This window comes from Hippocampus bargibanti, linkage group LG05 (genome assembly GCF_051943395.1).
Source record: "Hippocampus bargibanti isolate YZ-2025 linkage group LG05, ASM5194339v1, whole genome shotgun sequence".
Lineage (NCBI taxonomy): Eukaryota > Metazoa > Chordata > Actinopteri > Syngnathiformes > Syngnathidae > Hippocampus > Hippocampus bargibanti.
Window position 1 is genome coordinate 7,002,501 of NC_142738.1, and position 24,254 is coordinate 7,026,754.

Genomic DNA, 24,254 nt, shown 5'->3' on the forward strand with positions numbered 1-24,254 from the left:
AAATCTGCAAAAAAATTAGCTCGAATTTTCAGAAAGTCCCGCCCCCAGGATGTGACATCACGCCAATACGTTTTGCATTGCCGGAGAATAAAAACAATGGCTTCAGATTCGGAGAACATGCTTTCTTGTTACACATCCAGTTATGAATATGATTCAAATAGTTCTGAAGAGGAAAGCATACATGTTTGCAATCGATTAAATAATTTATTCCGTGTCATTTTGAGGCAAACGGGTGGGGGGGGATGTCGCACCCAAAAATGGCCACTGCTGTTGTGAGGAATGAATCAGCCCATTTCCACAGGCAGATACATTCCTTCCATGGCGCTCGGACACCCTCTTCTGGCAGCTTTTGGGTGCAACACAAGGTTTTCAAACCAAACAGTACAGCAAAATACATTGACGTGATGGTAGGACCGCTACAATGCGTCTTTTTTACGGTGAGCGGGCGGTCCTTTAGTGACGTCACGTACGGACTCGTCACCAACTCAAAAACAAGACTTCCTGAATATTCAGAGCGAGTCTTAAAACGTAAAATATAGCTATATGCGGTGGAATCTTATTAAAATACGCTCAGTAGAATTCATTTGAAGCCATTTTACAAATTATGGACACAACTTGTCCGGAGACGTCGGTTGTCCTTTAAGAGGTTGAGAACGCGTTGAGCTCAGAGCGGATGTCAGCGATGCGTGCTTCTTAATCAAATTTAATTCGCAATAACTAATAGTAATGAAAGGCCAGTCGTGCTCTCCCTCTATTTATGGCTCCTTTCACGTTGTGAATGCCCTACGCTTCCTTTCTTTTCTATCTCCTCGATGCCTTTGCCTTTATTTTCTTGTTTGTAGTGAGCCCCTCCCACAAAAGAAACACCCAGGGCAAAAAGTGTACTTTGAAGAGTGGGTGTTATTGTGACTGTGGTTCCACTCACACGTTGAAGAGGTTTAATCCAATGCGATAGAGCCGTTTACGATGCGTGTCATTGGAAAGGGTGGGCGAGCGACAGGACGCTGGATCTTGGCATCGATCCCTGGGTAAGGAGACCACCAGAGCCTGGAGGGCATCGGGTCCGCTGCCTGCAGTCAGATGCTGAGGGTGGGTGTAGCGGTACTGCTGGTACTGGGTGTAAATCTGGGTGGGCTGCTGGTCGGACTGGGCCGAGGTGACGATAGCGGCGGAGGTAGACGTGGAGGTGGCGATGTCCGACATGCCGTCTAGCGGGAGGGCACCCGCCGCGACGGGCACGGCCGAGCCCCTGCGTGACCCCGGATCCAAATTCTCCAACTCCTCACTGGGAGGAGGCGCGGGGAACTCTGGCTCCTCGGCGGACTCTCCGCCCATCCCGCTGAGCGAGGTCTTCCGGCTGCCCGCCTCACCGCCAGCGTTGCCCAGGGAGGTGGTGGTAGTGGTGGTGGTTGCGGAAGAGATGGTGTAGGAACTATTGCTGTCTATGTGAACCGTGACGTCCCGGAAGGCCATGAGCAGGGAGCTGGCGCTGCGAGGCAGGCAGGCGCTCTCAGCGGCGGCACGGAGGGCTCCCGGGTCCATGAGGAGGCCTTGACCTTCTGAACTTTCAGATACGCTCCAACCACGGAGGGCCTCATCTATCGACTGGGCCAGCGAGTGAAGCTGAAAGTACAAAAAAAAAAGGATAATGCATGCTTTCATTTTTTTTTTACATTTTTGATGCCATTGTGCAACTCTGTGAAATAGTGGTGAGCATATTTGCCTCAGAGTCAACAGATCTTCAGTAAAATCAATGTGGTAGTTGGAAGACACGGAAATAATAAATGTCAACGTGTTTAACCTCATGAGAAAAAGAGCTATAAAAAAACGGATGGATTTTTTTGGGGTCACCTTAACACATTAAAATACACATTTTAAAAAGAACAGTCTATCCTCAAGATAAAGTACAGTGGTGCAAAATAAAGGACAAAACTGGATTCCTACTCCGAGCATAGTTGCTAATTATCTGCCCTTTACAAGACCGATTGGTCGAAACGAATAGAGACAGTGTCTTAGTAATTATATCTTGTGGCAAAACTGCTGAAACACGCGTTTTTTTCTGTGGTTTCTGTGATTAAGTTTAAAATTCATAACATTAATAATTATATATTATATAATATATTGGAAAATATATATGTAAATATATTTATGTTTAAAAATATATATATAATATATTATATTTTATATATATATATATATATATATATATATATATATATATATATATATATATATATATATATATATATATATATATATATATGTCCATCAAATGTGGCATATACCAAGGTGATGCACTCTCCCCACTGCTGTTCTGCATAGGACTGAACCCCCTCAGCCAGATAATCGCCAAGACAGGCTATGGATACCGCCTCAGAAATGGAGCTACGATCAGTCACCTCCTCTACATGGATGACATCAAGCTGTATGCTAAGAGCGAAAGGGACATAGACTCCCTGATCCACACAACCAGGATCTACAGCAGTGATATCGGAATGTCATTCGGGCTGGAGAAATGTAGTCGGATGGTGACTAAGAGGGGCAAGGTAGTTCACACTGAAGGGGTCTCACTCCCTGAAGGAACAATAGCAGACATTGAAAACAGCTACAAGTACCTCGGTATACCACAGGCCAATGGCAACCTCGAATTAGCAACAAGGAAAGCGGCTACGACCAAATACCTCCAGCGGGTGAGGCAAGTCCTCAGAAGCCAGCTCAATGGCAAGAACAAGACCCGGGCAATAAACAGCTATGCCCTGCCAGTGATCAGATACCCTGCAGGAATAATAAGGTGGCCAAAGGAAGAGATTCAGACCACAGATGTTAAGACCCGAAAACTCCTCACCATGCACGGAGGGTTCCATCCCAAGTCCAGCACCCTGAGACTGTACACAAGCCGTAAGGAAGGAGGCCGGGGACTAGTGAGTGTGAGAGCCACTGTCCAGGATGAAACATCCAAGCTCCATGAATACATCAAAGAGAAGGCTCCAACGGATGATGTACTCAGAGAATGTCTCAGTCAATGGGGAACAGAGGATGAGGTGCTGGAAGAGGGACAATCATGGGAGGAAAAGCCCCTACACGGGATGTACCACCGAACCATAGCAGAAGTGGCTGATCTCAAGAAGTCCTATCAGTGGCTAGAGAGGGCTGGCCTAAAGGACAGCACAGAGGCACTCATCCTGGCTGCCCAAGAACAGGCCCTGAACACCAGAGCCATAGAGGCAAGGATATACCACACCAGGCAAGACCCAAGGTGTAGGTTGTGCAAAGAGGCACCTGAGACAATCCAACACGTAACTGCAGGGTGTAAGATGCTGGCAGGGAAAGCCTACATGGAGCGCCATAACTAGGTGGCTGGCATAGTCTACCGAAACATCTGTGCGGAGTATGGACTGGAAACCCCAAGGGCAAAATGGGAAACACCTCCCAAGGTGGTGGAGAATGACCGAGCAAAAATCCTGTGGGACTTCCAGATACAGACTGACAAGATGGTAATGGCCAACCAACCAGATATCGTGGTCATAGATAAAGGGGAAAGGAAAGCCGTTGTCGTGGATGTAGCGGTCCCGAGTGATGGGAACATCAGAAAGAAGGAACATGAGAAAATCGAGAAATACTAAGGGCTCAGAGAGGAGCTGGAGAGAGCCTGGAAGGTAAAGGTGAAGCCATTTTACAAATTATGGACACAACTTGTCCGGAGACGTCGTTTGTCCTTTAAGAGGTTGAGAACCCGTTGAGCTCAGAGCGGATGTCAGCGATGCGTGCTTCTTAATCAAATTTAATTCGCAATAACTAATAGTAATGAAAGGCCAGTCGTGCTCTCCCTCTATTTATGGCTCCTTTCACGTTGTGAATGCCCTACGCTTCCTTTCTTTTCTATCTCCTCGATGCCTTTGCCTTTATTTTCTTGTTTGTAGTGAGCCCCTCCCACAAAAGAAACACCCAGGGCAAAAAGTGTACTTTGAAGAGTGGGTGTTATTGTGACTGTGGTTCCACTCACACGTTGAAGAGGTTTAATCCAATGCGATAGAGCCGTTTACGATGCGTGTCATTGGAAAGGGTGGGCGAGCGACAGGACGCTGGATCTTGGCATCGATCCCTGGGTAAGGAGACCACCAGAGCCTGGAGGGCATCGGGTCCGCTGCCTACAGTCAGATGCTGAGGGTGGGTGTAGCGGTACTGCTGGTACTGGGTGTAAATCTGGGCGGGCTGCTGGTCGGACTGGGCCGAGGTGACGATAGCGGCGGAGGTAGACGTGGAGGTGGCGATGTCCGACATGCCGTCTAGCGGGAGGGCACCCGCCGCGACGGGCACAGCCGAGCCCCTGCGTGACCCCGGATCCAAATTCTCCAACTCCTCGCTGGGAGGAGGCGCGGGGAACTCTGGCTCCTCGGCGGACTCTCCGCCCATCCCGCTGAGCGAGGTCTTCCGGCTGCCCGCCTCACCGCCAGCGTTGCCCAGGGAGGTGGTGGTAGTGGTGGTGGTTGCGGAAGAGATGGTGTAGGAACTATTGCTGTCTATGTGAACCGTGACGTCCCGGAAGGCCATGAGCAGGGAGCTGGCGCTGCGAGGCAGGCAGGCGCTCTCAGCGGCGGCACGGAGGGCTCCCGGGTCCATGAGGAGGCCTTGACCTTCTGAACTTTCAGATACGCTCCAACCACGGAGGGCCTCATCTATCGACTGGGCCAGCGAGTGAAGCTGAAAGTACAAAAAAAAAAGGATAATGCATGCTTTCATTTTTTTTTTTTTACATTTTTGATGCCATTGTGCAACTCGATGAAATAGTGGTGAGCATATTTGCCTCAGAGTCAAGAGATCTTCAGTAAAATCAACATGGTAGTTGGAAGACACGGAAACAATAAATGTCAACATGTTTAACCTCATGAGAAAAAGAGCTATAAAAAACGGATGGATTTTTTTGGGGTCACCTTAACACATTAAAATACACATTTTAAAAAGAACAGTCTCTCCTCAAGATAAAGTACAGTGGTGCAAAATAAAGGACAAAACTGGATTCCTACTCCGAGCATAGTTGCTAATTATCTGCCCTTTACAAGACCGATTGGTCGAAACGAATAGTGACAGTGTCTTAGTAATTATATCTTGTGGCAAAACTGCTGAAACAAGCGTTTTTTTCTGTGGTTTCTGTGATTAAGTTTAAAATTCATAACATTAATAATTATATATTATATAATATATTGGAAAATATATATGTAAATATATTTATGTTTAAAAAAATATATATATATATATATATATATATATATATATATATATATATATATATATATATATATATATATACATATTAGAATATATGAGAAAATATAATTCTGTATTAGAATATCTGGATATACGTGTGTGTGCGTATATATACAGGTAACATCCGAGTTACAACCGGGTTCCGTTCCGACAAAACCGTAAGTCAAACGGTCGTAAATCGAAAAGCATTCAAAATGGCTGACGCGAGGATCACGTGATCTTAACAAATGACGACACGCTGGCATCTCCTATACGATGTCAATCTGTTGTTTTTAAGCAACGTTTTCTATTGAATACTATTATATACCAAAATGTTGACAGTTCATCTATAAATCTTATAACTTTTAGTGTCATTTTAATCATTTTATATTTCGTATTATCGATCTTGATTACTGTGTCGGTGCACACGCTTTCTGCTGACCCAAATACGCACGGCTTCCCACGCATACGAGCCGTCCAAAAATCGCTCTCCCTGCTAACGGAGAAGCCAGAAGAGGTCATCTGTCTCAAAGAGGCGGCGGCGCCGACCGTGAGCCCGAATCCATCGGTTTGAATGAAGATGAATAATTGCTTGTCTGGTGACCAGGCCAGTTTGTGGCCTGCTTCTCAAAGTCAGGAGAGATAGACTCCAGGTTATTTCTGGTGTAGATACGGAGTAACTCTCGCTTACTTGTTCGGAGAAGCAGTCCTCTAGCTGTGAAAGCGATGGTCCAGGGTTATGAGAGGGGCTGGGTCCCACGGTCGGAGAGGGAGCCGGTGCGGACGCGGGAGACGGGGGAAGAGAAGTGGAGCGACAAGGCGGCGGTGGTGGCGTCTTGGAACGAAGTGGGATCTGCCCACCTCCCGGATGGAGGGCATAACTGTGTCTCTGGCTGCTATTGCGATTCCGTCCCGAGGGGCTGGGTTGGCGCAGGGAGATCCGGCGGGGTAGCTTACTTTCCGAGAGTGAGTTGCGGATCTTTTGGAAGTTTTTGCTGAGCTGGTATTGACGGAAGGCGGTTTGGATGCGGCGGGCGGCCCGTCTGGCAATAAGGTGGCCCCCGTACTTCTGCTCCAGATCTTCTATCTGGACAGAGGAAAGTGGAGAGAGTTGTTAGGAAACACAAATAAGGAGCATTTGTCATCCTTTCAAAGCCTATTCGCCTCAATGGGCCTTGAAGATATAAACAATGTATTTACCACTGTTCCTATGGTTATTATATCTGCCTCATGCAGTGTTTTCCAAACTTTATTTATTGCATTTCACAGACTATATTTGACCATTTAGAGCAAGGGTGTCAAACATTGTAGTCACGGTTTCCTCTCTGGGGCCGTTATATGGTATTGAGAAGCCATATGAATGTTGCATCTCCTCCACATATTACATGTAGAGTGCACAACAAATTAATGAATAACTAGTTTTCAAATTTGAAGTCATAAATAATGAATAATAATAATAATGATAATGACTCCTAATTTGTGTTGTAAAATTTACAACACAAATTAGGAGTTATCAGAACCCTCCAGCATAGGGCTAAACTAATACCAACTAGCATTGAAGGTAGAGAAAAGGAGTCAAAACATATCAGGCGAGCACTCACTAACTGTGGGTACCCTCAGTGGTCATTCAACAAATGTCAGAAAGAAAGAATAGGGAATGAAACCAATAATTCTCAAGATACAAAAAGGAGAGGAGTAGCAGTACCGTACATTGCAGGAGTTTCTGAAAAATTACAAAGAGTCCTTTGGCAACATAAAATTCCTACTTATTTCAAACCGATAAACACGTTAAGACAAAAATTAGTGCATCCAAAAGATAGGCTACCAAATGAAAAACAAAGTAATGTAGTTTATTCCATACATTGTAAGAATGAAAATTGTAAAGAGCAGTACATTGGCAATTGAAGTAAAACCCACACAATTCCAGTTGTGTGAGAGGCATTTTTACCAATGTGTGCATGTGAGAGGATTTCACGGTGCCCGTGGTGGTCCGAGATGGGCGTACCTGTTTATTTTTGTTCTCCAGGGAGATCTCATAGTCGCTGGGCCCCTCCCGCTTGGCTGTGCTGCCCTCCGTATCGCGTCCTCCCGAGGACGAACCGTCCTCCAGGCTAAGCAACCGGACGCTGTCGTGGGAATAAAAAAGGAGGATAGCCATCAGCGGTCGCCTCCGTCCGTGACCTTCACAATACGTCTGCGGAGGGTGTGTGTGCGTGCATGTTTGTGTGTGAGAGGAGCAGCAGGTGGGAAATGATTGCAGTTGCCAGAGGCCATAACGGGACACAAATCCAAGCCAGTTTGCAGCATTTAAATCATTTATAATTTTGTTTTCTAATTTACAGTCTTCTGATGTATAATTATCTTTTTGATCTATATTTTGGAAGGAGGGAAATGGTTACATTCCCATTTTAGTTGACAATTCTGATCTTTTGCCAAGGTCATCATCGTTCGTTCCACTGGATCGCTCAATGGTTCGATGTTCGATTCTCCTTCCACATTCCATGTGTATTCAATTTGAAGAAAGGTACTGTACTGCTAATATTTAATGACGAAAACGGAATCGAAAATATCTCAAAAGGACAACCGACGTCACTTTTTTGTTTCCTAACATCAGAAAAACATTTTATAGCATCTAAAATACCCAAAACACACAGGCTGATATTTTTAGTCAAATGCAAAACAGCAATAAAAATTACTTAAAGTGTCCAAAATCTGCAAAAAAATTGAGCTGCGAATTGGGCATTTTCAGAAAGTCCCGCCCCCAGTTCGTGACATCACGCCAAGACGTCTTGCATTGCTGGAGAATCAAAACAATGGCTTCAGATTCGGAGAATATGCTTTCTTGTTACACATCCAGTTATGAATATGATTCATATAGTTCTGAAGAGGAAAGCATACATGTTTGCAATCGATTAAAGAATTTATTTGTACCATTTTGAGGCAACATTGGGGGAAATGTATCACTCAAAAAGAGGCAGAAAATGGCGTCCAACCTCCTGTGAGGAATTAATCAGCCCGTTTCCACAGGCTGATAAATTCCATCCATGGAGCTTGGGCGCCCTCTTCTGGCGGATTTTTGGTGCAACACAAGGTTTTCAGACCAAGCAAGTACAGCAAAATACATTGACGTGATGGAAGGACTGCTACAATGTGTCTTTTTTTTTCGGTCAGGCGCGTTCCTTTAGTGACGTCACGTACGGACTCGTCACCAACTCAAAAACAAGTCTTCCTGAATATTCAGCGCAAGTCTTAAAACGTAAAATATAGCTATATGCGGTGGAATCTTTGTAAAATACACTCAGTAGAAGTCATTTGAAGCCATTTTACAAACTATGGACACAACTTGTCCGGAGACGTCGGTTGTCCTTTAACAATTTTTGCGTTTTCCATACAAACTTTCTTGTATGCCGTACACATCTAAAAATGTGCAAAAATCTTACAGAATACGGCAAAATACGGCCGGTTGACAGGTATGCATATGTAGCTGGCGCCATATTGAAGTCATTTGTTGCCATGACAACAACAATAATATTTATTTGGTCTTGTTGTTTTATGTCAGAGATATGACAGTCAGACACTGTGGACGAAGACTCGAAACTAGAAAGATCGTCCCTACTGCCGGCAGGAGACACAGCCAATCATGACAGACGTCTGAATTCTGCAGCCCTCTGCCAAGCTTTTATTGAGAGTATATACAAATTAAAGTGATACATTAGTAAAACATAGTTTTCTTGCTTAGAATACCACGCCCCTGGAACGTTCTGAGCCCCAACAGCTGTAAGCAATAAAACATTGTCTTTTCCATGAGCTGATAAATTTGTAACCTGGCTAATGAGCTCTTCTTGTGAAGGAGTTTCAAGTCGTAAATTGCTTCGGTGATAAAGGAGTATCCCAAGTCCTAAATTCGGTGCAAGGCCAAATCTCCGAGATGAAGCTGACAGTTTAATTTGCTGTGTCTGTTGACCTGATTGGTTGTCTGCGCTTCAATTGTGTATTCACTCTCACATGTTGACTAAGCATACAACAGCATGAAACTTTTAAATATGATAACTTCTTATTCTGTCTAATCTCTATCATTTTGTAAAGTTGTTTAATGTTTCTATGTGAATCTTCATAGTTATCATAGTCAAAATCCTCATCAATACTGCATTGAGAATATTTTGTCATGGATCACTTCCGCTTGCTGAGTTGCAAGCAATCAGTTTTGCATGTCACCAAAGGCTCAAAATCCAACGCTAGCTAATCCCAAAACACATCACACAAACCAGCAAAAATGTAGTATCATTTTTGTTGCTAGGCAGAATTTGTCACGTTCACTTTATGATGAGCAAATGGCTCATTAGCTTACTTCAATTTAAAAATTCTGTTTACTGTAAAGTATTGGAAACAATGTCGAGTCACAGAATCCCAGCCGATACCGCAATATACAAATACTCCGTGTTCTTACCATGAACGAGAGCAAGAAAATGAGAACGTCTCCGTGCATTTGCGAGACACCGTGGAACAATCTCTTCAAAGTCAAACATGACTTGCATAAAAAGCAGCCAGAAAACTAAATCACCCTCTGCAGATATTTCACAAACAATCGTCTGCAATATAGCTAAAGCTGGGTTGTATGGGGAAATAAAAAAATATATATAGGCTATTATTAATATTGCCGATTTTAATGCGGTGTTCACAGGGTTTATTGAGGCTGCGTTTAATAATTCCCCGTTCTCCATTTTATTTAATCCAAAAGACAAATATGGCTCTTTTACACGACATTGGCACTGAAAATCTACCAAATGAAAACGAGGCCACCACACAAAGCAAAAAGTTGAGATATTAACTCATTCGATGCCATTCCCGAATTTATTCGGGTTTTGTTTTTGCTTTGTTATTTTTTTGCGGTGGGTGCTGATAAAGCACAGGTGAAACCTCTGGCAATGTTTTTCCCTTCCACGAGGGGGTAGCATTTGTCTTTTTTCCTTCTAATTTCACCATCAACACTGATCAACGCGATGTTTTCAGACCAAACAAAGTACCCAAAATGCATTGTGTGTCGCTTTCTCGGTCGGGTTGGTCAGAGTTGGTGACGATTCCTGACGTGACGTCACGTCAGGAATCGTCACCAACCCAAAAAAAAGACTTCATGAATATTCAGCGCGAGTCTTAAAACGTAAAATATAGCTATATGCGGTGGAATCTTGGTAAAATACGCTCAGTAGAAGTCATTTGAAGTGATTTTACAAATTATGGACACAACTTGTCTGGAGGCGTCGGTTGTCCCTTAAAGGACACCCGAGGTCACTTTTTTGTTTTTTAACTGACATTAGAAAAACGTTTTATAGGATCTAAAATACCTAAAACATGCAGTATGATATTTTTTGTCAAATGCAAAACACCAATAATAATGACTTAAAGTATCCAAAATCTGCAAAAAATCAGCTGCGAAATGGGCATTTTCAGAGAGTCCCGCCCCCAGTTCGTGACGTCACGCCACGACGTCTAGCATTGCTAGTGAATCAAAACAATTGCTTCAGATTCGGAGAATATGCTTTCTTGTTCCACACCCAGTTATGAATATGATTCAAATAGTTCTGAAGAGGAAAGCATACATGTTTGCAATCGATTAAATAATTTATTTGTGCCATTTTGAAGCAACATTAGGGGGAAATCTCTCACCCAAAAAAAGAGGCACAAAATGGCGACCTCCTGTGGCCACCTCCGTTTCCACAGGCTGATAAATTCCTTAGATTGCGTTTGGATGCCCTCTTCTGGCGGCTTTTGGGTGCAACACAAGGTTTTCAGACCAAACAATACAGTAAAATACATTGACGTGATGGAAGGACTGCTACAATGCGTCTTTTTTTACGGTCAGGGGCGATCCTTTAGTGACGTCACGTACAGACTCGTCACCAACTCAAAAACAAGACTTTCTGAATATTCAGCGCGAGTCTTAAAACGTAAAATATAGCTATATGCGGTGAAATCTTTGTAAAATACGCTCAGTAGAAGTCATTTGAAGCCATTTTACAAATTATGGACACAACTTGTCCGGAGACGTCGGTTGTCCTTTAAAGTTCTCAATAAATATAGTTGAGTTGAGTTAGAATTGAAAGAAATGACGACCATTTTTTCCACACCGCATTCCGAATAACAGCAGAAAGATTAAAAATCCTCTTGTTATTGTACCATTGTTCTTGTTATCTTGCAAATCTCACCAAATAAGGCGACGGGAAAAGCTTTGTGTCTCTGAAATCAAGTGGAGTGAGTCAGGTTCAGTCGCAAAATAAGAAACGGAACGGCGCCGCAAACCAGAGAAGGACGTGCACGGGAAAAGTCGGCGACGAATCAGAATATATTAGAGTACATTAGAATACATTTAAGGCTTTAAAACGCCAAGAGTTGAGCAATTTATGCATGAGGGCTGCAAAAAGCTTCCGTAATGCTGCGTGAGACATCCCCCACAACCTACTCAGATGCCGCATGTGGGACATGAGGCACAATCAAACAGCTGTAAAAAAAAAAAAAAGAGTAAGAGACATATTCATACATACACAAAATACAATAATTTCTTGTTAAAAAATAGCTAGTTGTGATTAAATTAATTCCATACAAATGAACATAACCGATTGTTTGATTTGTCAAAGAAACCATTTTTTGGGACATCACTCAATATTATGGAAAATATAAGAATCAAACATAACCATAAATGTTCAACAATGTTTGATTTATTTTGTGAAGCAATCTGTTAAGCACATTCCAAATAATGCTTTTCAAAAATGAACATTATTTTTTTCTTTTATGTGCACAATTTACCCGTTTTTATTCATCGCCTAAAATACTGATCTATTTGGAAATTACAGAATACAAATACAGTATTTTCTGCACTATAAGGTTTGTATGCCAAGGTAAAGTTCGTATGCCAAGGTAAATTTTTCAGAAATGTAACGTTCGTAATCCGAAAAGTTCGTAAACCAAGGGGTTCGTAAACCGAGGTACCACTGTATTAAAAAAAATCCAAATATAAGGCCTAGCACATTATAAGGCACTACAGTAGAGGTTGGGTTACGCACCACTTCTTCTACGGTGGGAAATGGAGTTGGTGGCTGCTGACAGTAGTTGTGAGGCCTCAATATGACTTCACATATAAGGTGCACCTGCATATAAGGCGCAGGGTCATGTTTTGAAGAAAACCAGGGCTATTTGGTGTACCTTCCAGGACTTTTTTTCCACGATGACATTTTCAAAGTGCGTTTGTCTCGTCTGCAAGTTATCAAAGTGATCTCAGATAATGGCACAAAATATACATAATCATGTTGCATGGTGAGTATAGTTTTTGCTTTTTGAATGTTGCTGTGCTGATGACCATTTTGTGTTTGAGTCGTTTACTGAGCGAGTTGCTTGTTCTGTAGCCACAAAGGGGCATAAGTCTTCTTGTGCCGGTCCCAAGCCCGGATAAATACAGAGGGTTGTGTCAGGAAGGGCATCCGACGTAAAAGCTTGGCCAAAACAAACATGCGAATCAAACCTCTAAAGATGGAGGACACTGATTTGCTGTGGCGACCCCTTGAAGGGAAAAGCCGAAAGGAAAAGAATAAGATACACCGGAAAAATATGGTATGCGAAAACAGTTTACCCAACACATATCAAATCATCTTTTACATGTAACACCCCCGTCCCGAGTGAAATGATTCAAATTCACTACAACTTTAAAACTCATTGGCAACGGGTACCCGAGATGGATGGTGCTGCTTTTTCTGCCTCCGTGCCGTCTTAATGATATCAAATATTAATGATCGTTATGAGCATTTGCCATGAAAAAAAACGGGGGTGCAGGAGCTCAATCGTAGCAGCCCGGATTATGATTCATATTTCCTCATCCCCGCTTTGATATGTTGTTGCATATTTTGACTGCCGCCTGTAAATCCAATTTGCCATCTGAAGATTATGAAAATACATAAAAGAAAAAGGCACACCCGTGCACACACATGCACAAACTCATGGCTGTACAGACGCTTCGTCGTTCGTAAGGTGAATTTGATCGTAAATTGCTTCAGTGCTATACAGGTAACATCCGAGTTACGACCGGATTCCGTTCCGACAAAACCGGCGTAAGTCAAACCGTCGTAAATCGAAAAGCATTCAAAATGGCTGACACAAGGATTACATGATCATAACAAATGACGACACGCTGGAAGCTCCTATATGACAGGATAGTATACGATGTCAATCTGTTGTTTTTAAGCAACGTTTTCTATTGAATACTATTATATACCAAAATGTTGACAGTTTATTTATAAATCTTATAACTTTTAGTGTCATTTTAATTTAATCATTTTATATTTCGTATTATCGATCTTTATTACTGTGTCAGCGCACACGCTTTCTGCTGACGCATATCTGACGCATATTAACGGGGAAGACAGAAGATGTCACCTGTCTCAAAGAGGCTGCGGCGCCGACCGTGAGCCCACCACTGCGTTTGCGTCGCGGCGATCCCACCCGCTCCGCTGCGGCGGACACCCCTCCCTCCCGCCGATTGTCACGTTCGGATTGACAGCTGGGGGCGGGGCCACGCTACTACCACTTCATTCTTCGGGCCAGCGGGTACGAAAAACGGGACGCTGTCAACTTGTATTTGTACTTGGTATTACCCTGGACTTTCTATATACAGTAAAGTCTCGTTATATCGATATCGGTTATATCGATAGTACCGCTTATTACGATACTATTTCTATGAACGCAAGGAGAAAATTACATGTGCGCAGGGTCGGATATATCGATAGTCCCGGTTATATCGATATTTTTTCGGACTCCCGAGAATATCGATATAACGAGACTTTACTGTATCTTCGTCCGAGCCCCTAACCCCCAGTTTTGAAAGCCGCTGAAAAATGAAATGTATTATTATTATCCGAATCACAATCATCTTTATTGCCAAGTATGTAGAACACACAAGGAATTTGTTTCCGGTCGAACACGCTGCACTAGTATCATTATTATTATTGTTCCGTTTCTGCACCACCGTGTGCGAGTTGCTTCTTGCCACTGTGGGGTTTCCCATTGCCCCCCCCCCCACCCCCACCCCACTTGAGATTTTTGATTATTCCCCTGGTCCTCATTTTGGGACTAGTGCTTTGTGTTAGCTTAATTAATCATCCTGCACGGACCTCTGTCTGTCACGTTGCGGTGGCAGCCGTAAAATAAAAAAAAAGGTCTGTGGTCGTGGTCGTAAGTACGGGTGGTCGTAACTGGCGCCGGTCGTAAATCGGATGTTACCTGTATTTTGTATGGAATGTATGTTTAACATTGAACGGGGAAGTCTAAAACACAGACGCTCTAACAGTCATAAAATAAATTCACACCTACTGTAGTACAACGACATATATCCTCGTGTCTTCAGTAAGCCATTACTGAAGCTGCTGGCACGTAATTACCAAATTAGGTCCCATTACTTTCTGTTGTGATGGCCATTTGCCTCCTCCTCGGAGCCTCAACTGGGAAGAGGGATTTCCTCTCCGCCCACATACTCTACACAGCCAATCGTAAACGAGCTCGGCACCTCCGCCTCAGATTTGATCCCTGCCCACATACTCTACGCAGCCAATTGTAAACGAGCTCGGCGGCTCCAGGCCTGAACTCGTTGGCAACTTCAGCACAGCCGGGCGCCGATTGGTCAGGCTTGGTGTCCGTCGCGTACAAATCCAGCCCTTGAAACCTCTAATCATTAGAGTCTAATGTTTCTGTGTGCGTGCGTGAAGTATAGTACACATCCAATCGCAAACGAGCTTGACCGGAAAAGGCGCGAAATACAAAATCTAATTTACAGCATCTGTGTCCAAACATTTTTCGACATATTCAGATTCAGAATCAGAAAGCCTTTTATCGTCCTACAATGGGGAAATTTGCATACTGTACCCGTATGTACCGTGACAGCGTAACTCCAGTGTTAGGGAACGTCTGTACTACAAAACCCGCAGCTGCCCACGTGCCAAGCAGAAGGCGACATCGTTCGTTTTCCCCAGTCCCCTCGTTACTAAGGCAGTGATGGCCATTGCGTCATCTCAGAGTTGCTAGGCACGATTCGCGGTATCGCCTCTCTCACCGAGGCTCAATAACCTCGAGGGCCTGATGGCTATTTGTTATAAAGCCTTTAATGTGGCTGCATCTGTGACCACAACTGAGCACACAGACACACAACTCACACATACACATCGCAATACGTGTTGCATGCGGACCAAAACAAACCATTTGGTATAATAATAATAATAATAATAATAATAATAATAATAATAATAATAATAATCTTTCACGCAATGGCCATGTTGGAGATCTACAGTGACGATGATGGTTCCCCGTTACAAACAAGGAGACAAAATCCGTTAGGTGAGATCATTCCATTGATAGAGATTGATGACAGTAAAGTCCGAATTGACCCAGCGGATGCTGATAACAAAGTGAATAATACAGAGGAAATGCATTTAGCAATAAATTCAACAAAGGAGAGAAATAAAGGAGCATAAATAAAGGATGACAATGGATGAGCTTCATCTATTTAATCTTCCGGTCCAGGCCTTTTTTACCCTCCAGGCTACCGTACCCCTCTCACCACTCCACCGCTCTTTTCTGGGTAATGCAGAAGTGAGTCAAATAGTCATTGTGGTTTTGTGCACCGCTGCCTGCAATGCAAATGTATGACCTCATGGTGGCTGACTCATTCACTGCCAGATGATGTACAAAAATGTGTCCACTCTGGTGACAGGGTTTTTGTCACTGTCACTCGAATTCCAGGACCCATAGAATATTGAGTTTTAGGATAAGATAATAATATAATAATAATAATAATAATAATAATAATAATACATTTCATTTATAAATGCCTAAAAGAAACCTTAGCCTCATCAGAAAAAAAAATGTTAATTCCTAAATTATATGGGTCTGGAGTTATATGAGCTTGAAATTGGGGTGGCTGTCCGAAATACAATTCAATACTTACATATTGGTTTATATAGCGCTTTAACAACGGCTGAAGATAGAACAAAGCGCGAACATGGAAAATAGTGAAATGCTGCCCTCTTGTGGAAAATTAAAAAAACCATTGTCAGAGGCCATGGTGAGCGCTTAATCGGCACCCAAGCAAGAAAAAAAACTAACCCCGAAGTTTTCTGTTTCAGATTTTGTCCCTGCTGACTTTATTTTCAAACAATTTGTCAAATACACCCTGCTCCTCTATGGTCCACCACCATCACCACCTCGCAAATCGTGACAGCATCGTGAGGTAGACGCACGAACCACTGGACCAACGAGCCCCCCGTGTCCACGTAAAACCTACAGTAAAGTCTCGTTATATCGATATCGGATATATCGATAGTCCCGGTTATATCGATACTATTTCTATGCACGCACGGAGAAAATTACATGCAAGCAGGGTCGGATATATCGATAGTCCCGGTTATATCGACGTTTTTTCGGACTCCCTTGAATATCGATATAACGAGACTTTACTGTATTTAAAATTCCCCAAAACGCAGACATTTGAAAACAAAAACAAACAAATATTAAAAAAAAAACATTTTCCCAAAAAAATTTCACCTTACCTGGACGTCCCGCTCATGTCAGCCTCAGGATGCTCAGGGGCGGGGCAGCAGAACTGATGTAACACTGTCTCATTTCTGCAAAGGGGAGAGGAACATTTATTTGTGTATTTGTTTTGTCCACCCCCCCAACCCCCGAACACCAAAAGATCCGAAAAAAAGAGACTTTCATTAAAACTCCTCGGGATTATTTGGCACTGATCCCTTAGTAAATACCCAATGTGGGTCAATTCCCGAGCTAAGACTGCTGATAGTGCGTTGATACCAACGTCCAGATGTTGACACTCATGATGCATCACTCAAGGTTGCGATTTAGTCGTCGTCCCTCAAATCCGTGACACAAATGTTCACTTTCAGCTATTTCCATTCCCATACAAGTTTTAAAAACATTTTTATTCGAGCTAGCTATCTACTAGCTATATAGCTGTATAGCTATCTAGCTATCTAGCTGGTTATCTATTAGCTATCTATTAGCTAGCTAGCTTGCTTTCTATCTATTTCAGTTACTTCCGGGTTGAGTGGAGCGTGTGGCTGCCACTGCTCACCCACAGAAAAATGTATCCTGTTAAGTGACCTCGAGAGTTTTGAAAGGTGCTTATAAATGACATGTATTATTATTATTTATTTATTTGTATTATTATTATTATTATTATTATTATTATTATTATTATTATTATTGGATTGGATTTGCCTTTATTAGTCTCGCAGTGGAGAAATTTACATTTCACAGCAGCAAAGTGATTATTATTATTATTATTATTATTATTATTATTATTATTATTATTATTATTATTTGAGCTATGTATATTATATGAGCTATATATCACAGCGAGAGACAACCCCCCCTAAAATATTTTGGAAGGATTGCTTCTTAATGATCTAATAGATCTGCCAGCATTAAATGTGCTTGTAGACACAGGGGGTTTGTACCACCCCCCCTCCCCGCCTCACACGGAAGTATGCATACTTCTACTGAAGTGTACTTATGGGAAAAAAATATCATCAAAGTAGAATCTGGATATTTTTGCATATTCATGACGAAGATGCATGAGCGAGTTGGTTCTCCAGCTCTATGAAGTATCCAAGCGGGAAAGGTTTGGGCAAAGCATCGACGTAAATACTTTTGATGGATTGCTTCACCTGCGGGATACTACACAAAAAAAAAGGCGGGGCTCAATCCGTCATACATATATGCCAGCATTTGATAAACTGCATTCAGCATATTGTATGTGACGTAAAGTCACTTTGACAGGCAGTCAGAGTCGACGCCAGGACTCACAGTGACAGTCGAAGCTATAAAAAGATTCCCTTCCTCTGCAACTTCCACATCCAGAAGGAAACGACACAGACATTCGCCCATTTTTAACTCATTCACTGCCAGATGTGCAAAAATGTGTCCGTCCACACCAGTGCCAGGGTTTTTGTCATTGTCACTCGAATTCTAGGACCCACAGAATATTGTGTTTTAGGACTATACAGTATAAACATTCAATGCAGCGTATGAAACCTTAGACTGTCTTCTTTCATCAGAAAAAAAGATATCATTCCTAAATTATATGGGTCTGGAGTTATATGAGCTTGAAATGAGGGTGAGGGGGCAGTGAGGAGGGGGAGGTTAAACATTAAAGAGACAGGCAGACGACAGAGAGCGAGTGATAGAAAACAGTGAAATTTGGACTCGTTTCAACTTTGATAGTTCAAAAGTAGAGTGTAGACTGCAAGGTTAAAATATCCCATCAATCAGTCTCCACAAACAACCTGCACATGCCACCTGTACACTTGATGCAAAGAGCTATCAACGCAGGTAAACAGAACACAATTGATGAGGAACAAGGTAAAATTATCACAGAGAAAGAAACTACAAGGGATCATTCCTCATGATGGTGAAAGAAGAACGCTATGTTCCTCATCAAGTGTTTAATGCTGATGAAACCGGCCACTCCATTCCATCAAGCCATCAACGGCCATCACGAAGGTACATAAAACACCTTTATTATATAGTACAGTTTATTTCTTTAATTATAATACCATAGCACATTAATTATACATAAAAGAAGGTATATTTTGTGTCGTTTGAAGGCTTATAAAATTAGAAAGTAGAAAATTATGTTTTATGGGGACCTGGGAATGGATTATTCTCATTTTAATGGTTTCCTATGGGAAATAAATTTTTGGGATACACACTTTTCACCTTACACACTCTGGGAACCAATTAAGTTCGTAAGCCAAGGTATCACTGTATAAACATTCAATACAGCGTATGAAACCTTAGACTCTCTTCTTTTATCAGAAAAAAAGAGCTAATTCCTAAATTATATGGGTCTGGAGTTATATGAGCTTGAAATGAGTGTGGCGTCAGAACTATGAGTCGGACATGCTAACTATGACTCTAAAATGGCATTTCAATTGTGAGGATCTAGACCAGTGGTGTCAAACCCATTGTTTTGCCACAGGCCATAGTGTAGTTACGGTTTCTTCTCGACAGCTATAAAACGTTTTTCTGATGTCAGTTAGGAAACAAAAAAATGGTGTCGGTTGTCCTTTAATTCAGATTTTTATGTAGTTTTTTTTTATTGGCATGTAATTCCGTTTAGCACCAGAAAGATTTTTAAAAAATCAATTTTGAGATGAAAACACTGTTTTCAGAGATGTATAAAGCCCCTTGGGGAGGTCGTTCACGGAACGTAAATGGCTCGTTGAATCAAGCGGAGACAGCTACAGAAGCGGGAGGGATCTTAAACGTACTTGTATAGGAAATGTCAGCTCATGCTGCTGAGGATGTCAATGTGATACATCGGGTTCCATTTTAGTCGACAGCCATACGTGCACTTGCCGTATAAACTGCCACATGTTTATTTTCATGCCTGAGCAAGTCGATTTTACCAGGTTTGGGAATTTGGCAGATCGATCGCGCTGTGCCTCGCTGGGCTTTTCCGAAAGACCGCTGGTGACAATTTGGTGACAGAATATCGAGTAGACTTTAGACCAGCAGAAACTAGCTCTAAAATAACACAGTTTTGGTAGAAACATAATTTTCTACTTTGTAATTTTCTAAGCCTTAAAACTACACAAAATAAGTCCTTATTTTATGTATAATAAATGTGCTATGGTATTATAATTAAAGGAATAAACTGTACAGTATAATAAAGTCATTTTATTGACCTTTCTGATGGTCGTTGATGACTTGATGGAATGGAATAGTTTCCTCAGCATTAAACACTTGATGAGATGAGAAATGTAACCTTCTTCTTTTACCATTTTGAGGAATGAGCCCTTGTAGGTGCTTTCTCTGCAATAATTTTATCTAGTTCCTCATCAATTGTGTTCTGTTTAAATGGGTTGATAGCTTTTTGCATCAAGTGTACAGATGGCTTGTGCGGGTTGTTTGTGGAGCCTGATTGATGGGATATTTTAACCTTGCAGTCGACACTCTGCCTTTGGACTATCAAAGTTGTCGTCTACCTGTCTCTTTAATGTTTAAACAACCTCCCCTCACTGCTGCGTTCTTGACCAATCACGTGGCTTTAACCGAAGACTGGGTGCGGGGAATAGAGGACAAAAAAAGTCAGCAGCCATTTTCTTTTTGGAGAACAGCTTCATTCTCTCTCTGTCTGTAACCCCCCCCCCCCCCCCCCACCCCTCACTGCTGCGTTCTTGACCAATCACGTGGCTCTAACCGAAGACTGGGGGCGGGGAATAGAGGACAAAAACAGTCAGCTGCCATGTTCTTGTTAGGAGAACGGGCTCGTTCGCGAACGACACATCACGCATTGTGGCAGCTCAGTGTGTATCCCGAAAAATAGTTCATATGCCAAGGTAAAATTTTCATAAATGTAACATTTGTAAACCGAAAAGTTCATAAGCCAAGCGGTTCGTAAACCGAGGTATCACTTTATTAGAACACAGAAACTCAGAACTACGAGGCAGACCTGATAGATTTCCTTCTGTTTATTTTCAACAGTCAACATCTCTCTTGAGCTTGTTTTATCTGATGTGGAGCGTGAGGCGGAGTAAAATATGGATTGCATGGGCACTACACCAATCTCAGAGGATATTTTGAAAAACAAGCATTGGCACTCCTATTATTTCATTCAAACTATACAGCGGAACAGTATTTAAACGTCCATCCTCACAACTGTGATGTAGATGTGCCAACTCGCAGTTGGAGCTTCTGCCCATGTCAGTGATTTCCCATAAGAGAAATTGAGCTGACATCCCTTTGACAGATCTACCACAGAAATGCCACCGTAATTGGAAAAAAAGCAAATGTTGATCATTAAGCGATGGAATCGTGGTTTCGGATCTCAATTCCTGCTCTTTTTTTTTGGGGGGGGGGGGGGGGTATTTGCGGTCATGGTGTCTGTCTGACAAAGACACACACTCCCGACCATTTGTTTATGGAAAAACTGAACACATAACGGCCTTCCGTAGGCAAGGCCCTGTACAAATAGAGCAGGTGAATATTTTAAGAGTACACGCCTTCTGCATGTCGGCCAGTGTTGCCGTCATGCCGACACCGGCTTTTCCTCTTTTTGTACTGCGACTTCAAGTGCAGTATGCTCAGTCATCAGTCGCTCTTTTTGCAACTCAGGCTCAACAAAATGTCAGTACATTTTGTGCATCTTCCTGAACACCGCGGGATGTCCCTCAAGTCTCTTGACGTTGGATTGTTTGTTCAGAAAATCTAAAGCGAGCCGACAGCTCCCAACCCGAAATTCTTTTCTTCCCTTTCCTGCATGGGGACTCTCCCTGCACCTGAGCCGGTCCACTCCAAAGTTAGCCTCAAGCTCCTTCCGCAAACCTCTTCCGAGGGGGGGTTCCTTCAAAGAGTGTTACAGAGCGTGCATATCACTCCCCCTCACCCCCACCCGAGAATGGCTGATTACCGCTCGCTCCATGGGCTAAGTGGGACAGATAGGGAAGGCTCAGCTGGAAAGAGAGGGGAGAGAATCCTTTCTCTGAACCTCTTCCTTCCCTGCAAACCCCCAGGGTGCATACACGTGCACCGGCAACATTGGCAACGATGCAAGATACACAAATACAGAGCCAAAAAAAAAGATTACACACCAGCCCACGTGTCTTTTAGATGGAGGCACACTGATAGGCGCATGCAGTGCGTGAGGGCGACATCATTCGAAACACCTCGCCACAGAGATTGTCAAAAGGAAAATTCAATGCTATATTTTCTTTGACAGAAAGGTCTTTGCGCATCAACTTGTACCATACATGTATTGTTGAGGTTGGCGTTGGAGACTAAAAGCAGTGGCACTAAAAGTCATTGTAGTAGTTGACTGTTTGTGGTAGTAGTATTAGTAGCAGTAATAGTAATAGAAGTAAGAATAGAAGTAGTAGTAGTAGTAGTAATAGTAGTAGTAGTAGTAGCGGTGGTGGTGGTGGTAGTAGTAGTACTACTACTACTAGTATTAGTATTAGTAGTAGTAGTAGTGGTAGTTGAATTAGTAGTAGTAGTAGTCGTAGTGGTAGTGGTTGTAGTAGTAGTAGTAATAGTAGTAGTAGTAGTAGCGGTGGTGGTGGTGGTAGTAGTAGTACTACTACTACTAGTATTAGTATTAGTAGTAGTAGTAGTGGTAGTTGAATTAGTAGTAGTAGTAGTCGTAGTGGTAGTGGTTGTAGTAGTAGTAGTCATAGCAGTAGTAGTAGTAGTAATATTAGTAGTCATCGTTGTAGTCATAGTGGTAGTAGGTGAAGGAGGAGGAGTAGTGGTAGTAGTAGTAGTGGTAGTTGAATTAGTAGTCGTAGTAGTTGTAGTGGTAGTGGTTGTAGTAGTAGTAGTCATAGTAGTAGTAATATTAGTAGTCATAGTAGTAGTCATCGTTGTAGTCGTAGTAGTAGTAGGTGAAGGAGGAGGAGGAGTAGTCGTAGTAATAGTAGGAGTGGTAGTGGTGGTGGTAATAATAATAATAAAGCATTTCATTGATAAGCGCCTTTCAAAACTCTCAAGAACACTTTGCAGTTAGTTGGAGTAATAGAAGTAGGTGTGGTAGTAGCTGTTGTAGTAGTAGTCATAGTCATCGTCGGAGGAATAGTAGTAGTAGTAGTAGTAGTAGTGGTGGTGGTATTAGTAGTCGTATTAGTACTTAGTAGAGGAGGAGCAGTAGTAGTACTCTACTGTAGTAGGTACAGTCATTGGAGTAGGAATAGTAGTAGTAGTAGTGGTGGTAGTAGAAGATGGAGCAGTAGTAGTGTAGTAGGTGTGGTAGTGTTGGTGGTAGTAGTAGTAGTAGTCATAGTAGTAGTAGTAATAATAATAACAAAAATACATTAGTAGTAGTATATTAGTAGTGGTGTAGTAGTAATAGTAGTAGTAGTAGTCATAATAGTGGTGGTGGTGGTAGTAGTTGTAGAAGTACTCATAGTAGTAGGTGGAGTAGTAGCAGTAGTAGTGGTAGGAGTAACAGTTTGGTAATAATAGAAGAGTCTAGTATAATTAATAGATTCCCAGAAGTAGTAATGTCGCCAATGTCGAGGAGGGTTCTTGTCATGTTTCTGTTGGTCTCCAGCAGGCGACGAAAGAGGGCTTGACGGGGGTCGATTGCTAAGGAAGAAGAAGAGGAGGAGGACTACAAGTCATAGTAATGTAGACCTATGATACTACGACCATGAGTAGTATAGATGGCAGTGGTAATAGTAGATTGTTTAGTTATACTAGTAAAGTCATACTAGAAGTAGTAATAGCAGTACTTTAAGTACAACCAACGCCTCCGGAAAAGTTGTGTCCATAATTTGTAAAATCACTTCAAATGACTTCTACTGAGCGTATTTTAGATTCGCGCTGAATATTCAGGAAGTCTTGTTTTCGAGTTGGTGACGATTCCTGACGTGAAGTCACGTAAGGAACGCCCCTGACAGAGAAAGTGACACACATTGCACTTTGGGTACTTTTTTTGGTCTGAAAACTTCGTGTTGATCAGTGTTGATGGTGAAATTAGATGGGAAAACATAAATAACGCGATGGTGAAATGTTGTGTGTTGCACCAAGACTACTATTTGATACTAGTTGACACAAATTCCCAGCAGACAAATCAGCCCATTTCCAACGGAGCTTGGGCGCCATCTTGTGCATTTTCTGGGACGCTACACATCCGTCCTGACGCCTCAAAATGACCCGGAAGAACTTCTTTAATAAATTGCAAACATTTATGCTTTCCTCTTCAGAACTATTTGAATCATATTCATAACTGGATGAGTAACAAGAAAGCATCTCCGAATCTGAAGCCATTGTTTTGATTCTAGAGCAAGGCAAGACGTCCTGGCGAAACAAACTTTCTGAGGTCATTTTGAAGTAGTTTTGGGACACTTTAAGTCATTTTTATTGGTGTTTTGCATTTGACTCAAAATATCAGCCTGTGTGTTTGGGGTATTTTAGATGCTATAAAACGTTTTTCTGATGTCAGTTAGGCAACAAAAAAT

At 42.3% G+C, this 24,254-nt stretch overlaps 1 protein-coding gene across 2 annotated transcripts in view; it reads right to left on the minus strand.

Annotated features, from left to right (window-relative positions):
* Nucleotides 1-24,254, minus strand: part of iqsec3b (IQ motif and Sec7 domain ArfGEF 3b) — a 64,789-nt gene that overhangs the window by 34,709 nt on the left and 5,826 nt on the right. Inside the window, exons 2-6 of one of the 2 annotated variants that reach the window (XM_088996016.1) lie at nucleotides 16,827-16,901; nucleotides 7,250-7,370; nucleotides 5,936-6,331; nucleotides 4,403-4,701; nucleotides 926-1,339 (exon numbers count right to left, since the gene is read on the minus strand). In XM_088996016.1, the coding sequence (XP_088852142.1) occupies nucleotides 926-1,339; nucleotides 4,403-4,701; nucleotides 5,936-6,331; nucleotides 7,250-7,370; nucleotides 16,827-16,901 (1,305 nt within the window). Of the gene's footprint in view, nucleotides 1-925; nucleotides 1,340-4,003; nucleotides 4,702-5,935; nucleotides 6,332-7,249; nucleotides 7,371-16,826; nucleotides 16,902-24,254 lie in introns of both variants that reach the window. The other variant, XM_088996017.1, reaches the window with a different exon arrangement.